We start from the raw sequence: 27,465 nt of genomic DNA, 5'->3' as shown, positions 1-27,465 counted from the left end.
TAGATAGATAAATAGATAGATAGGAGATAGATAGATAGATAGATAGATAGATAGATAGATAGATAGATAGATAGATAGATAGATAGGAGATAGATAGATAATAGATAGATAGATAGATAGATAGATAGATAGATAGGAGATAGATAGATAGATAGATAGATAGATAGTAGATAGATAGATAGATAGATAGATAGATAGATAGATAGATGATACATAGATAGATAGATAGATAGATAGATAGGAGATAGATAGATAGATAGATAGATAGATGAGATAGATATATAGATAGATAGAAGATAGATAGATAGGTAGATAGATAGGAGATAGATAGATAGATAGATAGATAGGAGATAGATAGATAGATAGATAGATAGATATGACAGATAGATAGATAGATAGATAGATAGATAGGAGATAGATAGATAGATAGATAGATAGATAGATAGATAGATAGGAGATAGATAGATAGATAGATAGATAGATAGATAGATAGATAGATAGGAGATAGATAGATAGATAGATAGATAGGAGATAGATAGATAGGAGATAAATAGATAGATAGATAGAAAGATAGATAGATAGATAGATAGATAGATAGATAGATAGATAGATAGGAGATAGATAGATAATAGAGAGGAGATAGATAGATAGATAGATAGATAGATAATAGATAGATAATAGATAGATAGATAGATAGATAGATAGATAGATAGATAGATAGATAGATAGGAGATAGATAGATAGATAGGAGATAGATAGATAGATAGATAGATAGATAGATAGATAGGAGATAGATAGATAGATAGATAGATAGATAGGAGATAGATAGATAGATAGATAGATAGATAGATAGATAGATACTTTAATTACTGGTAGTCATTTAACTTTTTGAAAATTGGATGCTCCCACCACTATTAAAGGGGTTTTCCAGACTCGTAACTTTATTCTCTATCCACAGGATAGGGGATACAATCTTATCAGTATGGGACCCACTTTGTCCTGAGTAAATCTATGTTCCCACTATGTAAAAATATTATTGTGCAAATACGGACGTTATTTAGGAAATAATTGACGCTATTTGCACAATAACGGACGTTATTTTACATGATCATTTTTACATAGTGGGACTGAGCTACATTTCCCCACACCATTGTTTCCCGAGTTGTTTCTGTAACCCCTATTGGAGTCTATAAGAGTTTTGGACACAGTGTAGACCAGTCTACTGAGCTGTTTTTGTAATCCCCACCTGGAGACCCATTCTAGATATTGTTGCACATCTCAGAGGTAGGACCCACAGAGGAATTCACCCGGAAAAAAAAAGAAATTAGGAATGCAAAAATAAACTATAAAATAAAATATAAATTAAAAATATTGCGCCCTGACTTTAAAAAAAATATACAATAATTTGCCTTTAACTTAGTCCTTTATTAAAAATCTACTACTATGTTTGAAATGCCCTAAATGATTCCTAAACGTAATAATTCAATAATAATTTCAATAGTTTGATTTCTGTTGTATGAAAATTTACTACAGTATATGTAAAATCTTTTTCACTTCATCTAAGTGGCTGAGCTCAAAATGTAAAAAAATATATTTTGTAACCTATATAATTATTATTATTATTATTATTATTATTATTATTATTATTATTATTATTATTATTAAATAATCTGCTGTTTTTTTATGCTTATGGCCCAGTGGACTTTTGAATTTGTTTGATTAAAGTGCTGATAGCTCCCTAGAACATGGGTGGCTGAGGATGAAGGTATGTCTCTTACCTTAATCCTCAGTGATATTCCTGTGCTGTTTATCCTGAAATCCTCTGCCCGGTAAGCCATTAGGAGCACTGGGGATAGAGTTACCGCTAGGGAAGGTGTGAACCTGCCGAGATTCGGGTTCGTATAAACCCGAACGCTCGGCATCAGATTCCCGCTGTCTTCCTTCTCTGTGGAGAGGGTGGATACAGCGAGAGGACCGCCTGGAAAACTAGGATAAAGCCATAGCCATAGGCTGTATCCCAGTTTTCCAGGTGGTCCTCCCGCTGTATCCACCCGCTGCACGGAGCGGCCAGACAGCGGGAATCTGATCTCGAGCATTCTGGTTCATGTGAACCCAAACCTCGGCAGGTTCGGACCATCCTTAGTTACTGCCACAGAGCAATGATCCGGCCGCCGCCTCCCTTGATAATCATTAAAGGGGACGGGCCATCTGGTGCCCCCCACATAGCGACCTGCCCCCAGTGCTCCTAACAGCTTAACGGGTAGAGAATTTCACAGCATTTTATCCTCAGCTTCCCGCGCCCACTGGGTAGCTATCAGCTGCTTAGATTTGTCTAACCTGTTAATAGTTCCCCTTTAATATTGTTTTTTTTTTTATTCTTAAAGGAAACATTTTTTAAAAAAATTAACAAAAAAGGTAATTTAAAAAAAAAAATCAAATCCTTTTGAAAAAGTATTGCCATGATCAAATTGATTCCCTACTCACAGGATAGGAGATAACCAGCTAACCCTGGGGCTCTAACTGCTGGAACCCCCATTGAACCCCCAAATCGATCTGCAATTCGGAAGAACCACAGAGAATGAACTGAGCATGTGCACTGCCGCTCCATAAATTTAGAGCATGTTTGACCTCTCAGGTTGGGTGGGGCACACCCAACCCGAGACCCCCAGGTTTTTGCAGATTCAAGCTAGCTATCCCCAATTGTACAGATAGAGAATTAAAGGACAACTCCGGCGGGACCCCCCCCCAAAAAAAAAAAAAACACAGACACACACAAACACCATACTCACCATCCCTCCGGTGACGATCGCCACTCCATTCGCCCACTGTCCGCCTCACCGTCACCTGCCTCCGCCGTCCAGCGATGTCTCTTGCTTCCGGGTCCATGAGAGAGAAAAGGCTGCCAGTGCGCTTGCGCACCGGCAGCCTTTTCATTGGCTGGAGCGCATCACATGGCTTCCAGCAAGCTCAGCCAATCAGGGCTGAGCAAGCTGGAAGCCATGTGATGCGCTCCAGCCAATGAAAAGGCTGCTGGTGCGCATGTGCACCAGCAGCCTTTTCTCTCCCATTCACTCTCAATGAAGACGCCGAGGAGGAAGAAGACCCGGACCGCCCCCCAGCTCTGACGTCACTCGACACCATCGAAGAGGACCGTGACGACCGTAATAGGTAATGTATATTTTCTTTAACTTCCGGGGTGGGGGGTCGGGGGCCGGAAAGTGGGGGAAGGGGGCCAGACCGGGTATTTAACCACATTACAAAGTTATATAACTTTGTAATGTGTGTTAAATAAGCCAAAAAAACATTTCGCCGGAGTTGTCCTTTAACTTTCAAGACGAGAATATCCCTTTAAGGCGCTTTAATTTTTTTTTTTTTTTAATCCAGATTCTGACCCATTTTGCTAAGATACATTAAAGCAATTGATAATTTTTACACATTAATTTATTGTTTTACTCTTTTGTTTGTGCATCACACAGTATTAGAACAAAAAATAAATCCAGCAAACCTAGTAAGTTCCAGATGGAAAATATGTTTGAAGGATCTATGAAAGTAAATTTCCGCATATTCAGTAAGCTGTCACATCTGTCTCCTTCATAAATTCTCTTCTAAAAGAAAAAAAAATGAATGAAATCTTGAATTTGCGTTTTATTATTTCTATTGAATAACTCAAAGCGGGGGAGAGAGAGGGAGACATCTTTTGATTTATAATGAAACATTTGATAGATGATGCCGAAAAATATACCGACCTGTTTTTTTTTTGTTTTTTTTTTTACTTTATTTATTAATTTTAATATGCCATTATTTTTTATTTAATTTATTTATTTTTTGGCATCTTCTGTCTCCACACAAATCTTAAGTTTTTTTATTCTCTCTTTTCCCATTCTTACAATACTTTCAAGATTTATCCTTTCTTCATAAAAGGAAACTTTCTTATGAATAAAGCAAAAAGACGGAAAAGTTTTAAAGCCGAAAGGGCTAGAAAAGTGGTTGTGTCTGGTATTGCAGCTCATTTCCATTGAAGTTAGAGGGGCCCGAGCTGCAGTACCTTATATGACCTGTAGACAGGTGTGGCACTGTTTTTAGAAGGAAAGCCATGTTTTTCTCATTTTGGCCAACCCCCTATAATAATAAAAGTGATAAATGATAACCTATGTAAGCTAGTAATAAAGATACATGATGATCTCTCTGCAATTTTCCACTAAGGGGGGTGTGGAGGAGGGGGGCTTCCACACTCACTGAGTAGATCGGTCACAAAAATGTGGGCCACATACATTTCTGTACACTTTTTATACCTTTCAAACATGTGATCTTTTTCACTGTTATATTATTCATTACAGTGTGTGTCTATATATATATATATATATATATATATATATATATATATATATATATATAGACACATATATATTACTTTATCTTCTCCATCATTATAGTATATGGGACACCGAATCCCAAGGGAATTTATTTTTTTCCTATTTCTATCCTTATAAGAAAGCCCAGTATTAGCATCAATCTAGCAAATTGTTAATGCTTATAAAGCTCAAAATGTATGTGGCCAGGCCCACATGAACAAGTGCCCTCTATCCGCATCATTTTTGGTGGCGCATCTGTACACAGGGATTAGTTTAGAGCCACCCGATCCCACAGATCACTGTTCTTCTCCCTCATTAATCTGATCACTTCTTGGTTTTCTCTCTGTGGCCAGGATTTGTCATGTCCCCTTTACTTGAATGCTCAGGGGTTATTAGCTACCATTACCTCTGTGCTGTAATTAATCCCCTCTGTGCTGTAATCCCTCCACTCTGTACTGTTATCCCTCCCCTCTGTACTGTAATCCCTCCCCTTTGTGCTGCAATCCCTCCCCTCTGTGCTGTAATTCCTCCCCTTTACACTGTGATCCCTCCCCTCTGTGCTGTAATCCCTCCCCTCTGTGCTGTAATCCCTCCCCTCTGTGCTGTAATTCCTCCCCTTTACACTGTGATCCCTCCACTGTGTGCTGTAATAACTCCCCTCTGTGCTGTAATCCCTTACCTCTGTACTGTAATCCCTCTTCTCTGTGCTGTAATCCCTCCCCTCTGTGCTCTAATCCCTCCCCTCTGTGCTGTATTACCTCCCCTCTGTACTGTGATCCCTCCCCTCTGTGCTGTAATTCCTCCCCTTTACACTGTGATCCCTCCCCTCTGTGCTGTAATACCTCCCCTCTGTGCTGTAATCCCTTACCTCTGTACTGTAATCCCTCCCCTCTGTGCTGTAATCCCTCCCCTCTGCACTGTAATCCCTCCCCTCTGTGCTGTAATCCCTCCCCTCTGTGCTGTAATACCTCCCCTCTGTACTGTGATCCCTCCCCTCTGTGCTGTAATTCCTCCCCTTTACACTGTGATCCCTCCCCTCTGTGCTGTAATACCTCCCCTCTGTGCTGTAATCCCTCCCCTCTGTACTGTGATCCCTCCCCTCTGCGCTGTAATCCCTCCCCTCTGCGCTGTAATCCCTCCCCTCTGTGCTGTAATCCCTCCCCTCTGTGCGGTAATACCTCCCCTCTGTACTGTGATCCCTCCCCTCTGTGCTGAAATCCCTCCCCTCTGTGCGGTAATCCCTACCCTAGGGAGAGAAAGACAACAGAAAACCCACAACACTAAAGGGTAGTGTTTGGTTCCCTTTAATTAAAGGGGTTATCCAGATTTACAAAAACATGTCCGCTTTCTTCTAGAAACAGCACCAGTCTGTGTTTATAAGGCTCAGTTCCATTGAAATAAATGGAATTAAGTTGTAATACCACATACAACCTGAGGACAGGGGGGACACTGCTTTGTAAGAAAATAGTTGTTCTTAGAGGGTGGTGGGTTGTTTGTTTTTATATTAAATCCTTGATACCCCTTTGCGGGGTCAATCTTCGGCCATCCTTCATATATATACAGACAAAAATTAACTGAAATGGAGTAGGTGGCCTTATGAGGTCTTTGCTTTCTGTTAAAACCTTCTTCCTGTGCTCTCTACAGATGAGGGCTATAGAGCTAAATCTAATTCGGCTTCTTTTAAAAAAAAAAAAGTTTATAAAAAGTAATTTCAAGTAATTTAGACAGCGCTATAGCTCCGGGTTCGGAGACGGCCCTGGGACACGACAAACCTGCATAAACAAGCAGAAAATTTGATTTGGTAGATACCATATTGGTAGGGATCAGATATTTCATAAGGAACTTTGCGATTTGCATACCAGACAGTCAATTGGCGGCGTTTTCGTATTTCCTAATCTGCATAATGGTTGCCTTCATTGTAGTCTGTGAGGAGTTTGTATCGGTGTTGCCCCTAGCAACCTCTTGTTTAGAATTTATGGAATGTTGGACTGTGATTGGTTGCTATGGGGAACATAACTGTTCTTTTTCACACTATCTATTCTACTTGACCCCAATACGTTCTAAATTCTATTTTTCATCCCCGAATGGGCAGCTTTGAAGCCTAGATTTACATTCTGAATTTCCATTTTGTTCTGCCCGAGGCCACTACTCCTGTGCTGTTGCTGACTAAATAGTTCACGATGATTTCATCTGTAAATAAAGCGACTAGGAATCATTCCGACCTAAATGAGGCAATTCTTAAATGTTTACTTTGTGTGGAGAATAAATTATTCATACGTCTAGTTAAAAAAAAAAGTGGTGGTGGGGGGGGGGGAATTGCAAGTGTCAAACTCTTCTGGCCCGGGCCTAGGCGTTAGCAGGTTTTCTAGAAGTCCCAACCGATAAGGTCGGTTTAAGAAAGAAAGTACGGAAGAATGCTCATAATAATGAGAATAAATTACAATTACAATAATTACAATAAATTATACAATTATAGTTACAAAAAGGGAAAAAATTGTTTAAGGCTAGCTTCACACACACCATATAGCTGCGGATTTTCTGCAGCTAATTTGATCTAAATAACTGAACACAGCATCAAATCTGCTGCGGATCTGGTGTGTGTAAAGGCACCCTAAGAGGGGAATTCCCATGCCCTACTCTTCTGATGGCTCCTCGCTCCCTGCTACTCACTTTTTTCTGGTGATAGGTCAACAGCGAACCACTAGGCCAGTGATTGGTCGAGCAGCCACTTCCTGTGTGTTGGCACCTCATCAGGAAGTGCTGAGTAGTGAGGGCAGGGGATATGGCAGGTGAGTATTCATTAGTTGTTTTATTTTTAAGGCACCCTGGCCTTTTATAAAGTATCCTTTTTATTTACAAAAAAAAATCCCAATGTCTCATGCATGGTCACTGCCTATTATAGTGAGTTGGGGACATAGCTGTGGGGGGGGGGGGGCACAGGTTACATTCACACCCAGGCCACATTGCCTGAGGCCTTCTGTCACATAAGCCCCTAGTATTATTAATAGAAAACTGAATATATGTTATAGATAGGGGATACATGTCTGATAGGTTGGACCCCCACCTGTTTGGAGAACATAAATTTCTCTGACACGTAGGAGCAACATAAAAGAGGAGACTAAGTGAAATACTTGTTTTTTATAGGTGTTAAAGTATGGTCAAAATACTCCTTAAAGTGACTGTGTACCCACAATCTGACCCCCCCAAACCACTTGTACCTTCGGATAGCTGCTTTAAATCAAGGATCTGTCCTGGGGTCCGTTCGGCAAGTGATGCAGTTATTGTTCTAAAAATCAACTTTTAAACTGGCAGCCCCGTGCCCTACGTGAGTGGCCTACATTGTGTATGCATTAGGCTGGCACACCCTCACCATCCCTCCTCCCCGCCCTCCTCATCATTAGGAATGCTCCAGGCAGATTGCCTCCTATTCCTCAGCTGTGTCAGCCCGGCACATGGGCTGGCTCGTTAAGACACCTGTGCAAATGTTCAGCATGGAGAAAATGTTCCAGTGGCATTCCTAATGATGAAGAGGGTGAAGAGGAGGGACGGAGGGGTGGTGCAAAGTTAGGGCACAGATATTCTAAGCCACGCCAATAGGGCACGGGGCTGTAAGTTTGAAAGTTGTTTTTTAAGACAGTAACTGCATCACCTGCCGAACAGACTCCAAGACAGATCTTGGATTAAAAGCCGCTATCCGAAGGTACAAGTGGTTTGGGGGGTCAGATTGTGGGTACAGAGTCGCTTTAAAGGGGTTATATCCTAAATTCTAGAGTTAACCCTAATCCACAGGATGGGGGCTAACTAGCAAATTAGTGGGGGGAGGGGGTGACTGCTCACAAATAAGGACAATTGCCCCTGAATTATGTGATTAGCTAAGTGGCCTGTGCTTCATTAATTCTCCGTCCCAGTAGGTCAGACCCCACCGGTCAGCTACATATTCCCTATGCCATAGGTAGGGGAAAACATTTCATCTTGGAACAACGCTTTTAAAGAGAACCTGTCACCCCCGAATCCAAGGCGGAACCCACCCGGCCCCCCCTGTAGAGCCCCCCATACTTACCCCCTCCTGCTGTCCCATTCAGACTGCGGAGAAATCCCCACCCACTTGTCCATGTGCCCAATATGCAAATTAGAAATTAAAGGTTAGTCTGATGTCCATAGGAAATCACTTCCAATGGACATCGGACTCATCTTTTCTAATTCGACTATTGGGTGCATGGACGAATGGGCGACGATTTCTCCATGGCGGGAGCGGGACCAGCAGAAGGGGGTAAGTATGGGGGGTTCCACCCCTGGTACGGGAGTGAGAGGTTCCCTTTAAGACTGTGTTCCCAGTCTGGCTGGCATTTTGGTGCCAAAATACGAGTGTATTATTTAAATTACTACCATCAATTGCATAATACACCCAGATTTTGACACCATATTTTGGTCCAAAAAGGCAGCCGTAGAACGGCCAAAATAAAGACACTGTGAGATGATAGCCTAAGGGCGCACTTTCCACATTATGCTCTAATGCAGTTTTCGGAATGGCTTTATCCAGTAGAGAAGTCGCCCTCCAATCACGCTGCTATTACAAGAAAGTAGAAGGAGACTTGATTACACTTACAGAAATTGTTCTGAAAGACTGGTAATTAGAGGCGCTAATTGTGCGGAACCCTTTTAATGCCGCACTTTTCCCTTCTCATGGGGCATTATTTTTCATGAAATATTCTTTCCCGTAGTTGCTTTCTTACTTTACAGGATTTCCTACGATCTCTGCCCCCTTAAAAGCTTGATGTGTTATCACAGACCCAGCCTAATGCAGTTATCCATCCGATATAAAACAGGGAGACGTTTCGGGTTACAACAAAATCAAATACGAGGAAGAGATTATGCCGCTTCCTGGATGGAGTGAAAAAAAATAAATATTATTGAGTGTTCTGAAAGTGATTGGAGAAGACAGGAGCGCTTTGTATCCAGCTCCGCTAACCAGATGTAGTGTCAGGGAGAGGCAGCATAATGTAATCGGGCAATGTGCCGACAACAACCGGGGTCTTCATATCATTGTCGGTTTGGGTTTTATTGTGTATTTTATTGTTTTTTCGTATTTATTATTGCATTTTATTCTTTTATGATGTTATTACTGATCTCCTTTCCACAAAAGCAAAAACAAATATAGAAGAAAATGTTTTTTTCACTTATCCCAAAAAGGAAAAAAAAAAAAAAACATCACCAGGAAATATAACTAATATAGAATCTTACAATATTCATGATATTCTAGAGGCAGATATGACAAGTGATTGAGGTATCATCAGGGACATAGTTTGAGGAGGTGGGTGATAAAGCAGGTGTCAACAATTCACTTTCCATTGGGCAGGGCTAGGGCAGAAAACAGAATATTTGCCCTGGGTACAACTAGCAGCTACAAGTCTGAGATTCAGTAATATACTATGAAGATTAAAGAGTCTTGGAAGACTATTTGGGGTCTTTGTCGAAATGGTAATAGTGGAAAGGGATACATACTAAAGATACTCATACAACCTATACTTTTGTCTGCCATACTCACTTTGGGTATGGCCGTTGGTATGGGGTTCTCCAGATCAACCACCAACAGATGATGTCAGTGGAGATAGGGTTCGGAAGTGATGGAAAATCACCCCCGACCCCTTTGTTATGACAGAGATAAACCACAGTCAGAGCTCTCTGGCTTAACCCTCCCCATAGAGAACTCAGGAATGCTTATCCGTGCCAAACAAAGATGGCTGCCTTCCCCGATATTTTCCTGAAGTGGGAACATAGCCATTCTGGATAGGGAATGGGAATACTCTGGAAAAAAATAATCCCTCTTGAGTACCCATTGAGGACCAAGAGGAGAACCTAGCATATTGGGGGGGGGGGGGGGGCAGAACTATCGGCACCATCTCCTACTGAGCTGGCTAGGCTTGCAATAAAAAAAATAGGCAGATTAGTCGGTGCAGCTACATCTGTCAGAGGATGCTGCCGCTTAGATTCTTCATAGCTTCTCCTTATCCTCCTAAATGACATGCCATGCTAGGCTGTATAATTCTGGAAAAGTTAATAAGCCACAAGTTGCCCGGGTCACACCTTCAGCCCACAACCTCAACCCAGTTGGTATTCTGCAAAGAGGCGAGTAATATCAATTCCCATTCATAGTGCATCAGCACAAGGGTTTCAATTAGAATTGACAGCTCTGAATTAGTTAAGCAGGTTCCATCTGTCATGCTCAGGTGTCTGCTGCCAGCCCTGATATCTGGAGGGATATTGACCTGGATAGCGAGTTTAATATAAGTAACTACATTTCAATAATAATCAGTATTAAGCAGAGCCGCATTGCTGGCCTGGGGACTCAGATCCTTCAATAACTATTTTTTTTTCTTATAGTACTGAAAAACATACAAAAACCAAGCAAGGCAAAAGGGCATGGGTGCCTACTGGACTAATAAAGTGTGGTGGGTTCAGGTCGCAAACACATGAGCCAGCCTAAATGCACAGGTCTCTACTGGACTAATAAAGTTAAGTGGGTTCGGGTAGCAAGCACATGAGCCAGCGGGCACAGGTGCTTGCTGAACTAAGAAAGTGCGGGGGGTTTGGGTAGAAAACACATAAGCTAACTTAAGGGCACAGGTGCCTATTGGACTAATAAAGTGTGGTGGGTTCAGGTATCAAACACATAAGCCAGCCTAAGTGCACAAGTGCCTATAGGACTGATAACGTGCGGGGGGGTTCAGGTAGCAAACACATGAGCCGGCCTAAGTGCACAGGTGCCTATTGAACTAATAAAGTGCGGTGGGTTCAGGTAGCAAACACATGAGCCAGCTTAAAGGTACAGGTGCCTACTGGACTAATAAAGTCTGGTGGGTTCGGGTAGAAAAGACATGAACCAGCTTAGTGTTGCAGGGCTAAACCTATTGAAAGAATTATCATGTATGTTGCACATGGTGGGTAAGTTTTGATGCTATGGGTGGTGTGGGAACAGGATGGCACCAGAGACCCTTTGCCATGCTTCCACAACCAATATTACCTGTTCTAGTATTATTGTTGAACAGCAGGGCTCTGTTATGTGTTTTCTTTATGGCAGTATGTATGCATTGTATGCTTTCTGATCATTGCCACTGTAGGCTGGTATTATTTATGCTCTATAGGAACAGCATTATGACAGTATGTGGTATAGCCATTTGGTCCCCATTTGTTTACCATGGGGCCTCCACATACCCAGATCTTGGCCCTCTATATCTCTTTTCTTGTATGATTGAACAGGCATCTAAATGGTAGTGTATTATCATAGAAATCCCATTTATTTTATGTAAGACCCCCACTGGTAACCCAATGAGGGCAATGCAGGTTCTATTCCTGTATGTGTGTGTGTATTTGCGTGCTGTGCCGATCAAACCAACACAAGCTTTTCTGTATAAATATTCATTACCAAGTGAATGCACCCAACACGCTTTTTTATTTTATTTTTTTATTTTCAACCTTGTTACGATAAACTGTTATAGCTTTAGCTAGATTATTAATTTATCCTCCAAGAAAAGCGTTATGGTTGGCCTAGAAGAACCCGAGAACCAAAGACCTTGCTCCACTTCTTTTCCTGTTAGAACTCCACCAATGTTAACGTCAGTTCTTTTAGGATTTCGCAGACGCCTAAACAGAGTTCAGGAAAGCCGTCTCTGCTTTGTTAATATCCATATTTTTTCCAAATAACATCTTGCTTTCCCCCCCTTCTTTTTTTTCCTCTCCGTTACCAAACTCTCTCACTATTTGTTTACTCTTTCAGGCCTATCCGGTCGCGACAATCCCGATAGTTCCCTATGCACTAATGCACACTTCCAAATGCAGGCAATATCTTGATTTCGTATGATTTAGCACTTTATGCAGGAAAACAGACTTGAAAACTCCTTAAGGATGGCTTCTGGCTTCGTGCGGGAGATCTGGGTGACTCCCTCCCTCCCTCTCCCCTCTCCTTGGCTCTCTAACCATTTGTCTGTCTATCTTGTCTCATATTCTGTTTTCAAAGCTGTGTCACTGAGGTCTTTTCTTTTAGTGCCTAAAGGGAACAATATATTTTTAGAACAAAAACGTCTTTTCTTAACATATAACCTTGGAAAAAAAAAATCAAAAAGTCTGATGAAAGACGCCTTTTTATTTTATATATCTTGACGCTATATCAGAGCCTGTTTAAAGATCACAGGTCAAAGCGAGTCGATTCGGAAAAGAAAAGCTAAAAGTATATCACTTTCTCTTCCTATCATACAGCCCAGAGCTGCCAAAGCACCTTCATGCGCCAGCCGGGGCCTAGAATTTGTCCCCTTGTAGTGCTTTGCTTTTAGTTTTGATTGATTTGCTATCTTTTATTCTATCTTTATATTTCCCACAGCGGCACAGGCTTCTTTTATATATACTTTTTTTTTTTTTTTCCTTCTTTCAACTCTTGCTTGGTCAAACTTTAGCCTAGTAAAAATCCACACACCTGAAGCTAAGGGAACATCAAGAGAGAGAGAGAGAGGGAATTTAAAACAGCTAAAATAATAAATTAACCCTAAAATTGAAAATGGGAAAAATTTAAAAAAAAAAATTCATTGCAATTTTTTGAAAACCTATTGAGTGACGGCCGTCACTATTGTATAATATAAGAGTATAGATTTTTCTTAGGAGGGGAAGGGGGCATGCTTAAATCGGCATTTGAATACCAGTGGCTGAAGAAGTTGGATGCAGCCCTAAGGGCCCATTAACACTGAGGAGAAGTGGCGGAATTTTAAGCGGAGCCCACGCCGCGTACGATTGCTTGAAATTCCGCCTGTCCCATTGGGATTTCTCACGCGACTTCGCTCTCCACCCAAAGAATTGACATGTCAATAGGACAGATGGAATTTCAAGTGGCATGGGCTCTGCTTGAAATTCCATCACTTTTGCTCAGTGTGAATGGGCCTTTGGGCGTCTGAGAAAACATGCATACAACCTATGGCTATGTTCACACTACGTAAAAGTACGGCCATTGTTGCCATCGGCAACAACGGCCGTACTTTATACGGAGTGGAACAATGCCTCTGCTTCAATGTGATCCTGGCCGGAGCGTATACACATCGTATACACTCCGGCCGGGATCCCGTGCGGCACCGCAAAGAACTGATGTGTCAGTTCTCTGCAGCCGCAATTCATTGAATTGCGGCCGTAGGAAGCCCTGTCAGTTCAATGAACAGCGGCCACAGAAAACTGACATGTCAGTTGTTTGCAGCGCCGCTCGGAATTCCGGCTGGAGCGTATGCCATGTGTATACGCTCAGGCTGGGATTCCTAGGCACGTATATTTCCGCATAAATCACGGCCGTTTGGTCTCTCTAGGGCTGCATCCAACTTCTTCAGCCACCTGTATTCAAATGCCAAATGATCGACCCCAACCATGCTCCAGCCGCCCTCATCTCTAGTTAAAGTCTAATGTGTATCATAGTGTCGGAATTGAGAAGATTGGATTCATGACAGGTCTAGCAGCGCCTGATTCTGCCTTCCCCATTAAAGTGACAATGCACACTAAACTTCGCTGAGTGCGCACGTTAATGGGCCAACACAAATAGTTGTCGGTCAAGTACTATATGACTGATGTTTATTTCACTAGCCTTGGATGCAATGGGCACCAAGGCTAGTCTTTTAGACAGCAACAATACTACATTTCAAAGGTGGACCGCCTACCAACATCATTGAATAGACTGTAGTTGCTCAGCAGTATATTACCTAGGAACCGGATTGTCAGACATATAATAAAACCTGACAGCAATTACACCACAATGTTCCCTACCTAACTCTAAAATATTAATTTAAAAAAAAGTTTTAGTATATAAATAAAAATATAATAATATAGCAATAAAATAAAACTTTTGGCCCCATTTTTCCCCCCGATTATTTTCAGATGTTTTTCTATGTGCCGTGTTACAAGTCTTTCTTTAGGGATCAGACATTTGGTGCTGATTTGTAAAGAAACAGCAAATTACGTCAGTGTTTCACTATTAATTGTCGTTTTCCTGTTTCTTATATCTATTAAGGGCAACGAATGATATTATACCAATTGGTTATAAGTAGTGATGAGCGTACTTACCAAATGTTCTGGTTTGTCCCAACCTGATCGCTTGGCATTTGATTTCCGGTGGCTGAAGAAGTTGGATGCAGTACGTCGAAGTCCTGGAAAGCATGGATACAACTTATGGCCTATGAATATATCCAGGTTTTCCAGGAGTCCTTAGGGCGGCATTCAACTTCTCCAGCCACCGGGCATCAAATGCCGAGTGTTCAGGTTTGTAGGAACCCGACCATTTGGTAAGTTCGCTCATCACATAGTTATAAAGTGTCAGATAATGGGGAATGAAAGTAGATTTTTTTTTTATTGGTTATCATAAGATAGAGGTTGGAAATGTCCAATTAAAAAAAATCTCTCCTCTCCCATGTTCTTGCAAATTCTCTTCTGCCATTTCATAGTTTTACATGACACGTCAAGACAAAAGGAAATAACCGTCATCCAGCTCCAGTATTGGTTGTCATCGTATTTTTCCAGGCAATCTCGGAGGCAAATCTTCCATTCAGTGCAATAATATGGAGGCAGACCATGCTATCAATCTAGTACTACAGGGTAGAGACCGAAGGTGATCATTGAATAAGTCAGTCATCCCTACCATAATCCCCGTGTCTGGCATGGCTGAACATTCATGTGTTCCCTATAAGGAGAGAGAAGCCGCAGCCGGACAGCTTCCTACCGGAATAATATGGTAGGGCCAACGTTAGTCTTAGGTGTATGATCAGCTTAAAGGGAACCTGTCACCTCCCGTGCTGGGGCAGAGCCCAGCCAACCCCCCGCTAGAGACCCTTATACTTACCCCATACACAAAGTCACGCTCCTGGAGCCGCTCCCGCCGCCAAGATATCAGCGTGGGAAGCCCAGCGCGCGCATCAGAGATGAGTCCAACGCTCATAGAGAATGAATGGAGCAGTCATTCTCTATGAGCGTCGGACTCATCTCTGATGTGCGTGCACCGGCCTTCCCACGGTGATATCTCGGCGGCGGGAGCGGCTCCAGGATCAGGACTTCGTGTACGGGGAAAGTATAAGGGTCTCTAGCGGACGGTCGGACGGACTCTGCCCCTGCACGGGGGGTGGCAGGTTCTCTTTAAGAGTCTCTTTTCTACTCTAGCCTATTTACCTAAATAGCCTGGCCAAGAAATAGGGCAGGTACACTTATTAAGCAAACTTGTCTCCTCCTCCTGATATGCTGCTCTTTCCCTCCCATTATTAACAGCTCATTGTCTAGGTTACCGACCACCACTCTGCTCTAAAAGCAGTGTTTGGACTGATATATATTTAAATATAGTATATATATATATATATATATATATATATATATATATATGTATAGAGACATAGGGGGACATTTATCAAGGCGGGCGTACTCATACGGCAATCTTAAATAAAGCTCCGCCCCCTAAAAAAGGCACACGCCTCTTAGTAAACCCCACCGGCCTAGCACAGGCTTTGTGCAACAAATGTACACCTGTAGATTTGTATCATGATTTATGCCAGGTATAAATCATGATAAATCAATAAATCAGGTGCGAGAGGCGTCCATGCCTCCTCCCCTCCTTGAAAATTAATCAAAGGTACAGCAAGATTTTTGTGTTACGGTTCCATACAGCACAAATCCATAGTGCTTGAGCCCTTATAGCAAAGAAATGGCGGAAGAGATTTTTTTTTTACCTCGATGGCTTTTAGTTGTTGTTTTTATTAATTCTAGGCTCTTTATTCAGATCAAAAAGATTAAATGATGCGGTATAATTTTTTTTGCTAGGGGCAAGGAGAATGCCATAGAGAGACAAATATCTAAATGTCAAGTGCTTTTCAAAAAAAAAAAAAAAACTTTAAAAAATTATATAAAAAAAAGTTCATTTTGTGTCTCTTTCATTCTTTCTTGTTACACATGCATATTCAAATACATCAACAATCTGCTTCACTTGAGCAATTTTAGCGCTTTTCTCACACTCGGTAATTAATGATCTCATTAAAATGTATTGTTTCCCTTTGAAAACTAACATTGTATCCCATTTTCATTAACGTCGCCTCATATTCCTTACGTATGCAACCTCTTATGCATGAGAATGCAGATAACCATAGCAATAAAAATGGTTTGTTTGTTTTTTGTTTGATTTCCTTTTGTTTGTTTTTTTGCTTTTTTTTTTTTCAATTTTGCTGAATGATCCTAAAAAAACAACAACAAAAAAAACCCTTCTCTTTCAGATGCAGTAAGAGATGAGTTGTGTTAATGTGATGTATAATCTTCCATCTGCCTCATCGAGTTGATGATGATGATATGCAAAAATTCAGTTTTTTACACTGTGATTGGATCGGTCTCTAAGAATGTCATTGTATTTGCCAGGTCGTCGAAGGAACAAGCTAAAAACGGGGAGAAACTGGAGCTGGCTATGTCCAATATCAATGCGGAGGTCTTAGAACTGTTACTGGAATTTGTCTATACAGGTTCCCTGATCATAGATTCAGCCAATGCAAAAATTCTTCTAGAAGCGGCGAGCAAGTTCCAGTTCCACACGTTCTGTAAAGTCTGCGTGTCGTTCTTAGGTAGGACAATAGAATTCTTTTGTATTTGAGAATTACTAATAAATAATGATAAATCAGCAGGGGAGGGGATGTGCTACAACTTTTCAAATTTATAGATTTTTTTTTTGGTTCATTTATTCAGTTCTCTATATGAAATAGGATGCTATAAATCTGGCCACTAGGTGTCTCACTTACTACAGAACTGCAGTCCAGGCTCCGTCACTAAGGCCATTTGGTCTTTAGTGACAACAAATAAAGAGACCAGATGCAGGAAGTGATGTCAGCTGTCCCTCTGCTCTGCACAGGCTAGGCATGTGAAGATGAGAGCTGATTGGTCAGTGGCCGTACACGCCCCTGTACACGCCCATATACACGCCCTGCGCACTGCGGCAGCTGAGTAAACTAGTTGATTTAAAGAGAACCTATCACCTATCTATCTACTGTCCCTAATGTGTCTCTATAGGAGTCCCTAAATCCGGCGGTGGAACGCAGTGACGTCATCAAGATGGCGGTGACCACCGGAACAGCAAGGGAACAGAGGATCATATACAAATGTTATTAAAATAATAATTTACATCTAATTAGGGAAAAAAAAATTTGATTTTCATCTAGGATTGGTTCTCCTTAAGGGCCTACCCACTTGCTCCCGTTACCTGTGTACTGTATAGTGTTATATATATAGTACATGGAGAGAGGCTGCCACATGATTACAATGTCCTGCAGCCTCTGCACAGCGAGTAGTGATTGCTATCACTGCTCACTGTACTAGAAGCGATTATGTTGGGCAGTCTCCCCCAGTACTGTATATAATATTCAGTATCTGTATATTATTTACAGTACACTGGGGAACCCTGCTCTGTATAGCACTGTTAAAGGGGTTATCCAGCACTACAAAAATATGGCCACTTTTCCCCCTACTGTTGTGTCCAGTTCAGGTGCGGTTTGCAATTAAGCTCCATTTACTTGAATGAAACTGAGTTTGAAACCCCACCCAATCTGGAGACAACAGTAGGGGGAAAGTGGCCATGTTTTTGTAGCACTGGATAACCCCTTTAAGCATTGCAAGAACAGAGCAGGAGATCAGGACCTGAGTACAGCCAATCAGATCATGAGAATCTACAACAGCAGAAGACAAGTGTGTTGATCTTGTCGGAGGCAGTGACCTGTTCAGGGATTTTCTGACCTGTTCAGTGATTTTTATAGTAGATTAGAACAGACAAGGGTCATGGGAAGAGGTGGAGAATGAATATTACCTACGTTCTTAGACTAATAAGTAACAAGTGGAGGGAGCAGGATACATGTTAGCCCCATTCATGCAGCATTACCGTTGTTTATAATGGCTTTGTTAGGTAATAAGCCGCAGCTTTTATACCCATTAGAATGACCAGCCCTTCTTTAATTAATAGGGAGCAGATGGAATAAAGCAAGTTACCGCCATGTAGTGCTTATAACGCCAGCGCTGAGCCGCACCACCCAAACTCTACCTGACCTGCTTGTGTTTCCCTGTGCAGAAAAACAGCTGACGGCCAACAACTGCCTGGGCATCCTGGCCATGGCCGAAGCCATGCAATGTGTGGAGCTGTACAATATGGCCAAGGCATACGCCCTGCAGAACTTCCCCGAGGTGGCCAACCAGGAGGAGATCCTGAACATTTCCAGAGAGGATTTTGTCTCCTACATCTCCAATGACAGCCTGAACACTAAGGCCGAAGAGCTGGTATACGAGACCGTGATCAAATGGATCAAGAAAGAGCCAGCGAGCAGAGCGCAGGTAGGGAAGCCATGGCCTATTACCATGATATGTCCTATGAATGTATGGAGCCCCCCTTGTTGGTTGGCAGCTGGGGGGCTCCACTATAGTAGTTGTATGAGTGTAAAGCAATATGGACAGTGAAATGTACGTAAAACAGATCTGGGCTCAGCAGATTCTTATATACTGTAAGTATAATGTGTATTCCTTTATATCCCTGCTCTGTCTGTGCTTAGGAGTCCAGTGGGCGGTCACGCTCAGCTACAACTTATCCCCTATGACTCTATATGCAGCGATAGATGTCTACCTCCAATAAGACCGCCCACTGGACTCCTGAATGTGGAAGGGTGGTCCAATGGTCATCTCAGTATAATATATATCAGTATAATATATCCCGTGTCATATGAGAGGACACTCGTGGGGGAGATTTATCAAACATGGTGTAAAGTGAGACTGTCTCAGTTGCCCCTAGCAACCAATCAGATTCCACCTTTCATTCCTCACAGGCTCTTTGGAAAATGAAAGGTGGAATCTGATTGGTTGCTAGGGGCAACTGAGCCAGTCTCACTTTACACCATGTTTGATAAATCTCCCCCATTGTGTTCAGTGTGACAGGTTAATGTGGTAGCTGGTTGTTAGTTCCTTTCTTTAAGTAGTACACACTACTAGGAGAATTCCGCTTAAAGGGGTACTCCAGAACTTTTTTTTTTTTTTAAGTTTACAAAATTTTAAGTTTTAAAATAAGTAGTGTTAGAAAGATACAGATTTGTAAATTACTTCTATTAAAAAAAGAAAAAAAAACTTAAGTCTTCCAGTACTTATCAGCTGCTGTATGTCCTGCAGGAAGTGGTGTATTCTTTCCAGTCTGACACAGAACTCTCTGCTGCCACCTCTGTCCATGTCAGGAACTGTCCAGAGCAGGAAAGGTTTTCTAAGGGGATTTGCTTCTACTCTGGACAGTTCCTGACATGGACAGAGGTGGCAGCAGAGAGCACTATGTCAGACTGGAAAGAAAAACATCACTTCCTGCAGGACTTGCCGCAGCTGATAAGTACTGGAAATACTGGATCCATCCATGTTAACCTCATCACTGCCTGCTGTACTATTCAACATGTCTGCACTGTTGCTTTGTTTCAAAACTACAATTCCCATCATGCCTGGACAGCCAAAGCTAAAGCTTTGGCTGTCCAGGCATGATGGGAATTGTAGTTTTGTCACAGCTGGAGGTCGGCACACTGACCCCCCTGCTATACAGTATGTGCATCTTCCCAGGCTTCTTAACTGCTCCTTTTACATTGTGTATTTTTTCTTGTCTAGTGGGGGGGGGGGCTGCTTATAGTTCCATTCAACCTTCTCAACTTTCCTCCTTTGTAAAATATGTCTGTCGTATTTTTTGCAAGCGTCTCTATAACTCCAGCTTTATTGTGGAGTTATAAAAATTGCTGCTCGGCTGCTTTCCCTGTAACTCACGAGCCCCCAGTAAAAAGCATTGTGAATTGTATATACTTTGGCATCCGTCACTGTGCCATCCGCAGGCAAATCCTCCTTCAGCGCGGCTTATCACAAGCAATATCCTTCACTTCTCCCAATTCCTTCTTTTATTAAAAATAACTGTGAATTCTGATAGAAGTCGTGAAATATTCTATATTTTACCTATTGTCTCCCATGAATCCCACCTCAAACTACAGTATACTGTATACACAGACTCAGGAATTTCCACCAGTAATATTAAAGGGGTTGTTCTTTCAAATCAACTGGTGCCAGAAAGTGCCAGAGATTCGTAATTTACTTCTATTAAAAAAAATATCACCTTCCATTACTTATCAGCTGCTGTATGTCCTGCAGGAAGTGGTGTATTCTTTCCAGTCTGACACAGTGCTCTCTGCTGCCACCTCTGTCCATGTCAGGAACTGTCCAGAGCAGCAGCAAATCCCCATAGAAAATCTCTCCTGCTCTGACAGGAAAGAATACCACTTCATGCAGGACATGCAGCAGCTGATAAGTATTGGAAGATCTACAATTTTTTTTTTTTTAATAGAATTAAATGACAAATCTCTGACACCAGGTGATTTAAAGCAAACATTTTTGGGTGAACTGTGCCTTTAAGTAAGCTCAGTATCATCTGCAAATATTAACATTCTAGTCTGCAAGTTTTTCTACAAGGTCATGAAAGGTTATTATTTAGGGCTGGAAAAAACATAGCTTCCATAAACAGCGCTACACACGTCCTCAGGTTGTGTGTGGTATTACAACTTGACTCCATTGACTTTAATGGGACTGAGCTGCAATACCGCACACAAACACAAGGAAAAGAGAGGCACTCTTTCTAGAAAAAGCCTAATGTCTATGGTGTCTTAACACACAGAGGAGGAGATCCTGCACTGTCTTAGTGCACAGCTCAGAAAGCAGCATCAGCAGCATAGAAGCCATGATAAAGCTGCAGTGAGCAGTCTAAAAAGCCTTGGGGTGAGACTTCTTACAGAGCTCTCTCTCTTAGCAGTCTCTTACTCTGCCTTCCATACAGTTGGTTTGCTTTAAAGGGGAACTCCAGCCAAGCTTACTCTCAGCTAAGCTCTGCCACTACAAGTGTAAGGGCACGGCACAGCACGGCCAGGTTCCAGCACCGCCATTCTGTACTGTGATGTCAGCCGTAGTGGGCGATAAGCGAGAGTGCGGCACAGCGTTGTGTCTAAAGAAAAGGGTGGCACAGCCTGAAGCATGAGACTCCCACTGCCGCTGACAGCAGGGCACAATATGGCGGCAATGGAACGCAGCCGCGCTGTGACATCAGACTTCCAGCAGCAGAGCTGAACACAAAGTAAGCTCGGCCGGAGTGCCCCTTTAACTTGATTTCAAAGTTAGCAAATTTTTCAGCATGGAAAAATGTTTAGCAAAGAGAGGGAGGGATAAGATGCTTGATGACCGTAGAAGGAAGCATTTTTGTCTGATAAGATGTATTACAAAGTTTCCTACCTACACTTGTACTATTGATCTATGCAAAGTTTAACTACTTTTTAACTGCTGTATATTTACCTTATATATATCAGCAACAAACAGGGTAAAAATATCAAACAAGGGAGATTTTTTTTTTGTTAACCCCCCTCCCCCCCAAAAAAAATTAATAAATAAAAAAAAAAAAAAAAAAAAAAAAAAAAAAAAAAAATATATATATATATATATATATATATATATATATATATATATATAATATATAATTACGTTAACATTAGCATTGGCAAGCCCCAAAATGACAAAATTGGGGTTATCCAGCAAAAATCATGCTGGTTCCAGAAAGTTTTATAGATTTGTAATTTACATCTATTTTTCTATTTAAAAATCTCAAAGTGTTCCTATACTTATCATCTGCTGTATGTCCTGCTGGAAGTGATGTATTCCTTCCACTCTCACACAGTGCTCTCTGCTGCCACCTCTGTTTATGTCAGGAACTGTCCAGAACAGCAGCAAATCCCCATAGAAAACCTCTCTTGCTTTGGACAGTTCCTGACATGGACAGAGGTGGAAGCAGAGAGCACTGTGTCAGACTGGAGAGAATACACCCCTTCCTGCAGGACATACAGCAGCTGATAAGTACTGGAAGACTTGAGATTTTTAAATAGAAGTAATTTACACACCAATATAACTTTCTGAAACCAGTTATAGATTTTCGCTGGCTGAATAACCCCTTTAAGTCTTGTTCATCTAGTCATCTTTTCCTGGACATATGAAGGAACGTGTAAGGTGTAAGATAACAATAGTTGGTTATTACCTCTGTATAGCGGAGCTGACTCTGGCGCTGCAGTCCCAGCAGAGGGGAGGTAGTGCCCAGTGCCAATCAGGCTGATTCTGAGAACTCTCTGGACTCCGGGATTCCACACCCCACCGATATTCCACTTCAGAGGTGTCGAGAGAAAAAATGAGACTTGTCGAAATCTAATCCTAAAATGATATGTAATGCTTCCTCAATGGTCGGACAATCAAAATGCAAATTGTAATGCTGTAATTACCAGCTGTACCTATGCTGGCATTGTTAAGGAACATGATTTAAACACCATTATTACCAGCAGACCAGTAATTATCGTCTCGGAACTTCTGCCACGTTTCCATGGTAACCACCATATTTAATTTGCTATTATTGGATTATTTGTGACCCCTTTAAGCGTAACGCCGGTGACATCTGGAACGCCATAGTAACCTGAACACTTCATTTATTCGCCCCATCATCATTTTTTATCATTCACAAAACGCTCGGCTTTGACTTTGGCAACTTTCTACAAACTTGCGGTGACCGCCAGCCTCTTAGCGACAAGGTGGCGACATGAGGTGGATAATGATATAGATGATAGAATCAGTGTAACATAGTAGTATCAGCATCAATATTGTAGGGTTTATAATCCAGGATTAGAAAAAACATAGATGCTTTTGAAAAACAGCGCCACCCCTGTCCTCAGGTGATAGGTGGTATTACAACTCAGCTCCATGTGATATATCATGTGACTCCACAGACCTAGGACATAACTACCTGATACTTTGTACTCTCTCTGGTGGATCCAGTTACCCAGGGTTGTGGAGTCAGAGTTAGGGTGGGTTCACATTGAGAAATTCTCGCTGATAAACTGACATGTCAATTCTTTCGGCGGTATGCGGAATACGCCGGCCCATAGAATGGTGTCTATGGAGCCGGCGGAAAGGCGCGCGTCTGTGAGCGCGTACAGACGGCGGAATTCCGCTGAGTTTATCCGTGAGAATTCCTTAGTGTGAACCCACCCTAACTCTGACTCCACAACCCTGATATACAGAGGTGAGTAGCCTTCTATCATACTGGTACAAGTGAGACAAGAGCTACTAGCTGTACTCCCGGAGGATTCACTTACAACGGAGATTATATATATGACCAGTCTAAACATGGCACAGTGTGTCGATCACTGGTTGGTGCTCACTTTTCTGAAGTCTATAGATACACGTGACAATCCAACAACGACGAGAAAATGAAAAGGGCACTCACCCCTTAATGTGATCTTCTTTATTCCTGCAGCGTATTAAAAACACAAGACATGCTGGGCTACTCAGCAAAATGCCAGACACCTAATATGAAGCAAGGTAACAGCTGGTTCGCGCGCATGCACGCTTCTTCAGACCGAAGAAGCGCACATGCGCGCGAACCAGCTGTTACCTTGCTTCATATTAGGTGTCTGGCGTCTCGCTGAGTAGCCCAGCATGTCCTGTGTTTTTTATACGCTGCACGAATAAAGAAGATCACATTAAGAGGTGAGTGCCCTTTTCATCTTCTATCATACTGGTCATACTGGTCATACTGGACCTGTTACCCTGCTGCAGGTATCATCCTTCCTGTAATAACTTTAAATGATCCTTAATATCCTTAATATTCTCAAACTTTTTGCAGAATATTCCACCTCCCCCTGAGCTTTTAAACCTTCCATTTCTGTGACCAGACGGAGCTGTAAATCCCCGGTAAATGACACAAAGCGGCTTTCTGGGTGAATTTCTCTCCGTACAGGTGTGCTGTCCCGAGCCGCCCAGATAATCACCTCCGCCTGATAATGGAAATATGTGTGTAAACAGCTTAGGAGGGAGCCGGCAGAATGAGGAGAGTGTTTAGTGACGCTGCCGGCGGCTGGTAATCTAGGGAGCCATAAAGTCATGTGAAGCAGAACCCAAGGAGGATGGTGAAGCACAATGAAGCCTAAAATATGGGCAATATACACATGAAAATGGATAGCGCCGTTATCTTGGGGGGCGGCCAATGTGATCAGCTGATTGTGGTAAATCAGGCTCCCCATTAAAATCAGTTCAGTTGTTGTCAGCTGCAGTGGCCCCTACAGGAGCAATGTGGTATTGCATCTTCCCTTTAAAGGAGTACTCCAGTGATTTATTTTTTATTTTATTTTTTTCAAATCAAGTGGTGTCAGAAAGTTATACAGATTTGTAATTTACTTTTATTTAAAAATCTCAATCTCAATTGATGGATTGTGTTTGCAAGGTGTTTTGTCACTGAGTACTGAATTGCTGCTCCTGCTGCTGCTGATGATAATAACAATGATGATGATGATGATGATAACAATGATGATGATGATAACAATGATGATGATTACATTCAGGAGGCAACCTTGTGTACATACAGTAGTAGGAGCATCGCTATTTACACAAAGGACAAGTGCCCAGAATTTTATAGGTGGTCAGTAATAAGAGAGAAGCCTTGATATACCTTTCTGGCACAGCACTGATGCAGAAATATGTTAGGTATCACACAGACCATTGAGGGACATTGTTTGAATGACAGCAACCATTTAAAGGGACTCTGTACCCACAATCTGACCCCCCCCCCCAAACCGTTTAGCAGATAGCCGCTTTTAATCCAAGATCTGTCCTGCGGTCCGTTCGGCAGGTGATGCAGTTAATGTCCTTAAAAACAACTTTTAAACTTGCAGCCCTGTGTCAGATTGGTGTGGCCTGGAGTGTGAGTGCCCTAGCCCTGCTCCGCCTCTCCGTCCCTCCTTCCCCAGGCAGGATTTCTTCTAATCATCACTTGTCTAAACAGTGCACATGGGCCTTAACGATCCAACACATGTGCACCTCTTAGACAAGTGATGAATAGAAGAAATCCTTCTAATGGTGAGGAGGGCGGGGAGGAGGGAGGGAGAGGGGTCACAGGCCTAGGGCATAGATACTCTAGGCCACGCCAATCTGATACAGGGCTGCAAGTTTAAAAGTAGTTTTTTAGGACAATAACTGCATCACCTGCTGAACGGACCGCAGGACAGATCTTGGATTAAAAGCCACTATCCGAAGGTACAAGTGGTTGGGGGGGGGGCAGATTGTGGGTACAGAGTCGATTTAAATAGTAAATAAACCTATTCTGTATGGCTGAATGGGAGGCTTCCAATCCTGTCTGGCGGGCTGTGAGGTGTTCACAACAATTTGAAACCTCAAAACCACAACAAAACTTGAAACCTTAAAGGAGTACTCCAGCGTTGGGGCTATTTTTGGATCTGGCCGGGGAGGAGGTGGCTGAGAGAAAAGACGTCCACTCACCTCCCCAGATCCAGCGGCCGGTCCCATATCGTGGCGCTCCGGTCCCCGATTCCCGTCTGCTTCCTGGTGTCTGACGCGGGCTCGAAACGAGATGTCTCAAGTCCGCTCAGATCCCGCCTCTGTCACTGACTGGCTGAGCGGACTTGAGACGTCCGGGAACTGGGGACCGGAGCGCCGCGATACGGGACCCGCCGCTGGAACCGGGGAGGTGAGTGGATGTCTTTTCTCTCAGCCACCTCCTCCCCGGCCAGATCCCAAAATAGCCCCCCCCCCCCCGCTGGAGTACCCCTTTAATAATCAAATAATTAGAATTTTACCCTATGGTAATGGATCTTGACTCCATGGTTGTAAACCACAATACCCGATTTTTCCTTGCACTGACGGAGCCGGGTAGCACACAGGCGTCCCTGACCGTATTTCATGGCGAACTTTCCTTTATAAAACTAAAACTCTGTTCATCCAGATCTCCCTGGTTCCAGATTGACACCTATGATTCCTTGTGACACAATTCAGTATTCTGTATGGAAGTAAAATCCAGAAGCAGCTGAGTAGCAGTTCCAGCCATTACTGTGTATTTCTATTTTGTGTTATTTGGGGGGGGGGGTTCCTTTAATATGAAAATCCTGTTTCTCTGACTGGAGTGAGGAGCAGAGAGAATTTCTATATCTTGTAAGCAGCTTCAGCACAGAAAAATAATATGACTGCTTTAATGATATTTTGACTCTCTTCCGATTTGTGAGCATGCTGTCAGGGGCTTCAGGGGCTTTAGTGTATAGGCTCCAAAGATGTTGTTCTGGCAGCTCCTGGCTAGGATCCCTATAGCTGCCAGTACGTTACGTAAGCCTCTTACATGCTCCTTTACTGAACCAGAGGAACTAATTTAAACCTTAAGAAGCTAGCCTGGAAAAAGGAGATTGCTGCTCTCCAGGCACTCCGAAAACTTTATTCCTGCAAACTTGTCAGTCTCCTCAGATTGTATACAGTACATTTGTAGATGGGAAAGGTACGGGTGAGGATCCTGCTGTTACTAAAGAAGAGCTCCAGTCCTGGCTACTCGCCTCCTCTCCTTTTGCTGCAGGATTAACCCTCCGCAGGAACTGCATTGTTTGCACTTAAAGGGGGTATTTTAAGAGACTCTATCAGTAGGTTTAGGGTAGCATAAACTAGTGACAGAGAAGCTGAACAGAATGATGTATCACTTACATTGCTCTGTGCAGCGGATCCAGAGATCTCCTCCCTAATAACATGGACAATAAGTAGTCCTCTCCATTATGTGCATGTGCTCATTAGTCCTGGATATTCATGAGAAGCAGAAAACGCCGCCCACCAGCTGCTGATTGGCAGTTATCTATCCATGCTGTGTATAGGTAGTCATCTGTCAATCAGCAGCTGGAGGGCGGGAGGAGGGTTGTGGCAAGAATACTATTCTCCTGCATATTAGGAGAACGGCTGAACAGAATGATGTAAGTAATACACCGATCTGTTTAGCATTTATGTCACTAGTTTATGTTGCCCTCATTTAGGCTATGTTCACACTACATAAAAGTACTGCTGTTGTTGCCATTGGCAACAACGGCTGTACTTTTTGCGGAACGCAACATAACCTTATCTGGTATGGGATCCTGGCCGGAGCTTATACACATTGTATACGCTCCGGCCGGGATCCCATACGGGGCCGCAAATAACTGACATGTCAGGTTTCTGCGGCCGGAATTCAGTGAATTCC

At 42.5% G+C, this 27,465-nt stretch overlaps 1 protein-coding gene across 17 annotated transcripts in view; it reads left to right on the top strand.

The window, feature by feature from the left end:
• The window catches only part of KLHL29 (kelch like family member 29), a 656,253-nt gene that overhangs the window by 525,057 nt on the left and 103,731 nt on the right, over positions 1 to 27,465 (top strand). For all 17 annotated transcript variants that reach the window (XM_069973088.1, XM_069973093.1, XM_069973096.1 and 14 more), the window contains 2 exons: positions 16,761 to 16,960; positions 18,451 to 18,710. In XM_069973088.1, the coding sequence (XP_069829189.1) occupies positions 16,761 to 16,960; positions 18,451 to 18,710 (460 nt within the window). The remainder of the gene's footprint in view (positions 1 to 16,760; positions 16,961 to 18,450; positions 18,711 to 27,465) is intronic.

This window comes from Dendropsophus ebraccatus, chromosome 6, assembly GCF_027789765.1.
Source record: "Dendropsophus ebraccatus isolate aDenEbr1 chromosome 6, aDenEbr1.pat, whole genome shotgun sequence".
Lineage (NCBI taxonomy): Eukaryota > Metazoa > Chordata > Amphibia > Anura > Hylidae > Dendropsophus > Dendropsophus ebraccatus.
Note: the sequence above shows the minus strand (reverse complement) of the source record. Positions and strands in the feature narration are given on the sequence as shown.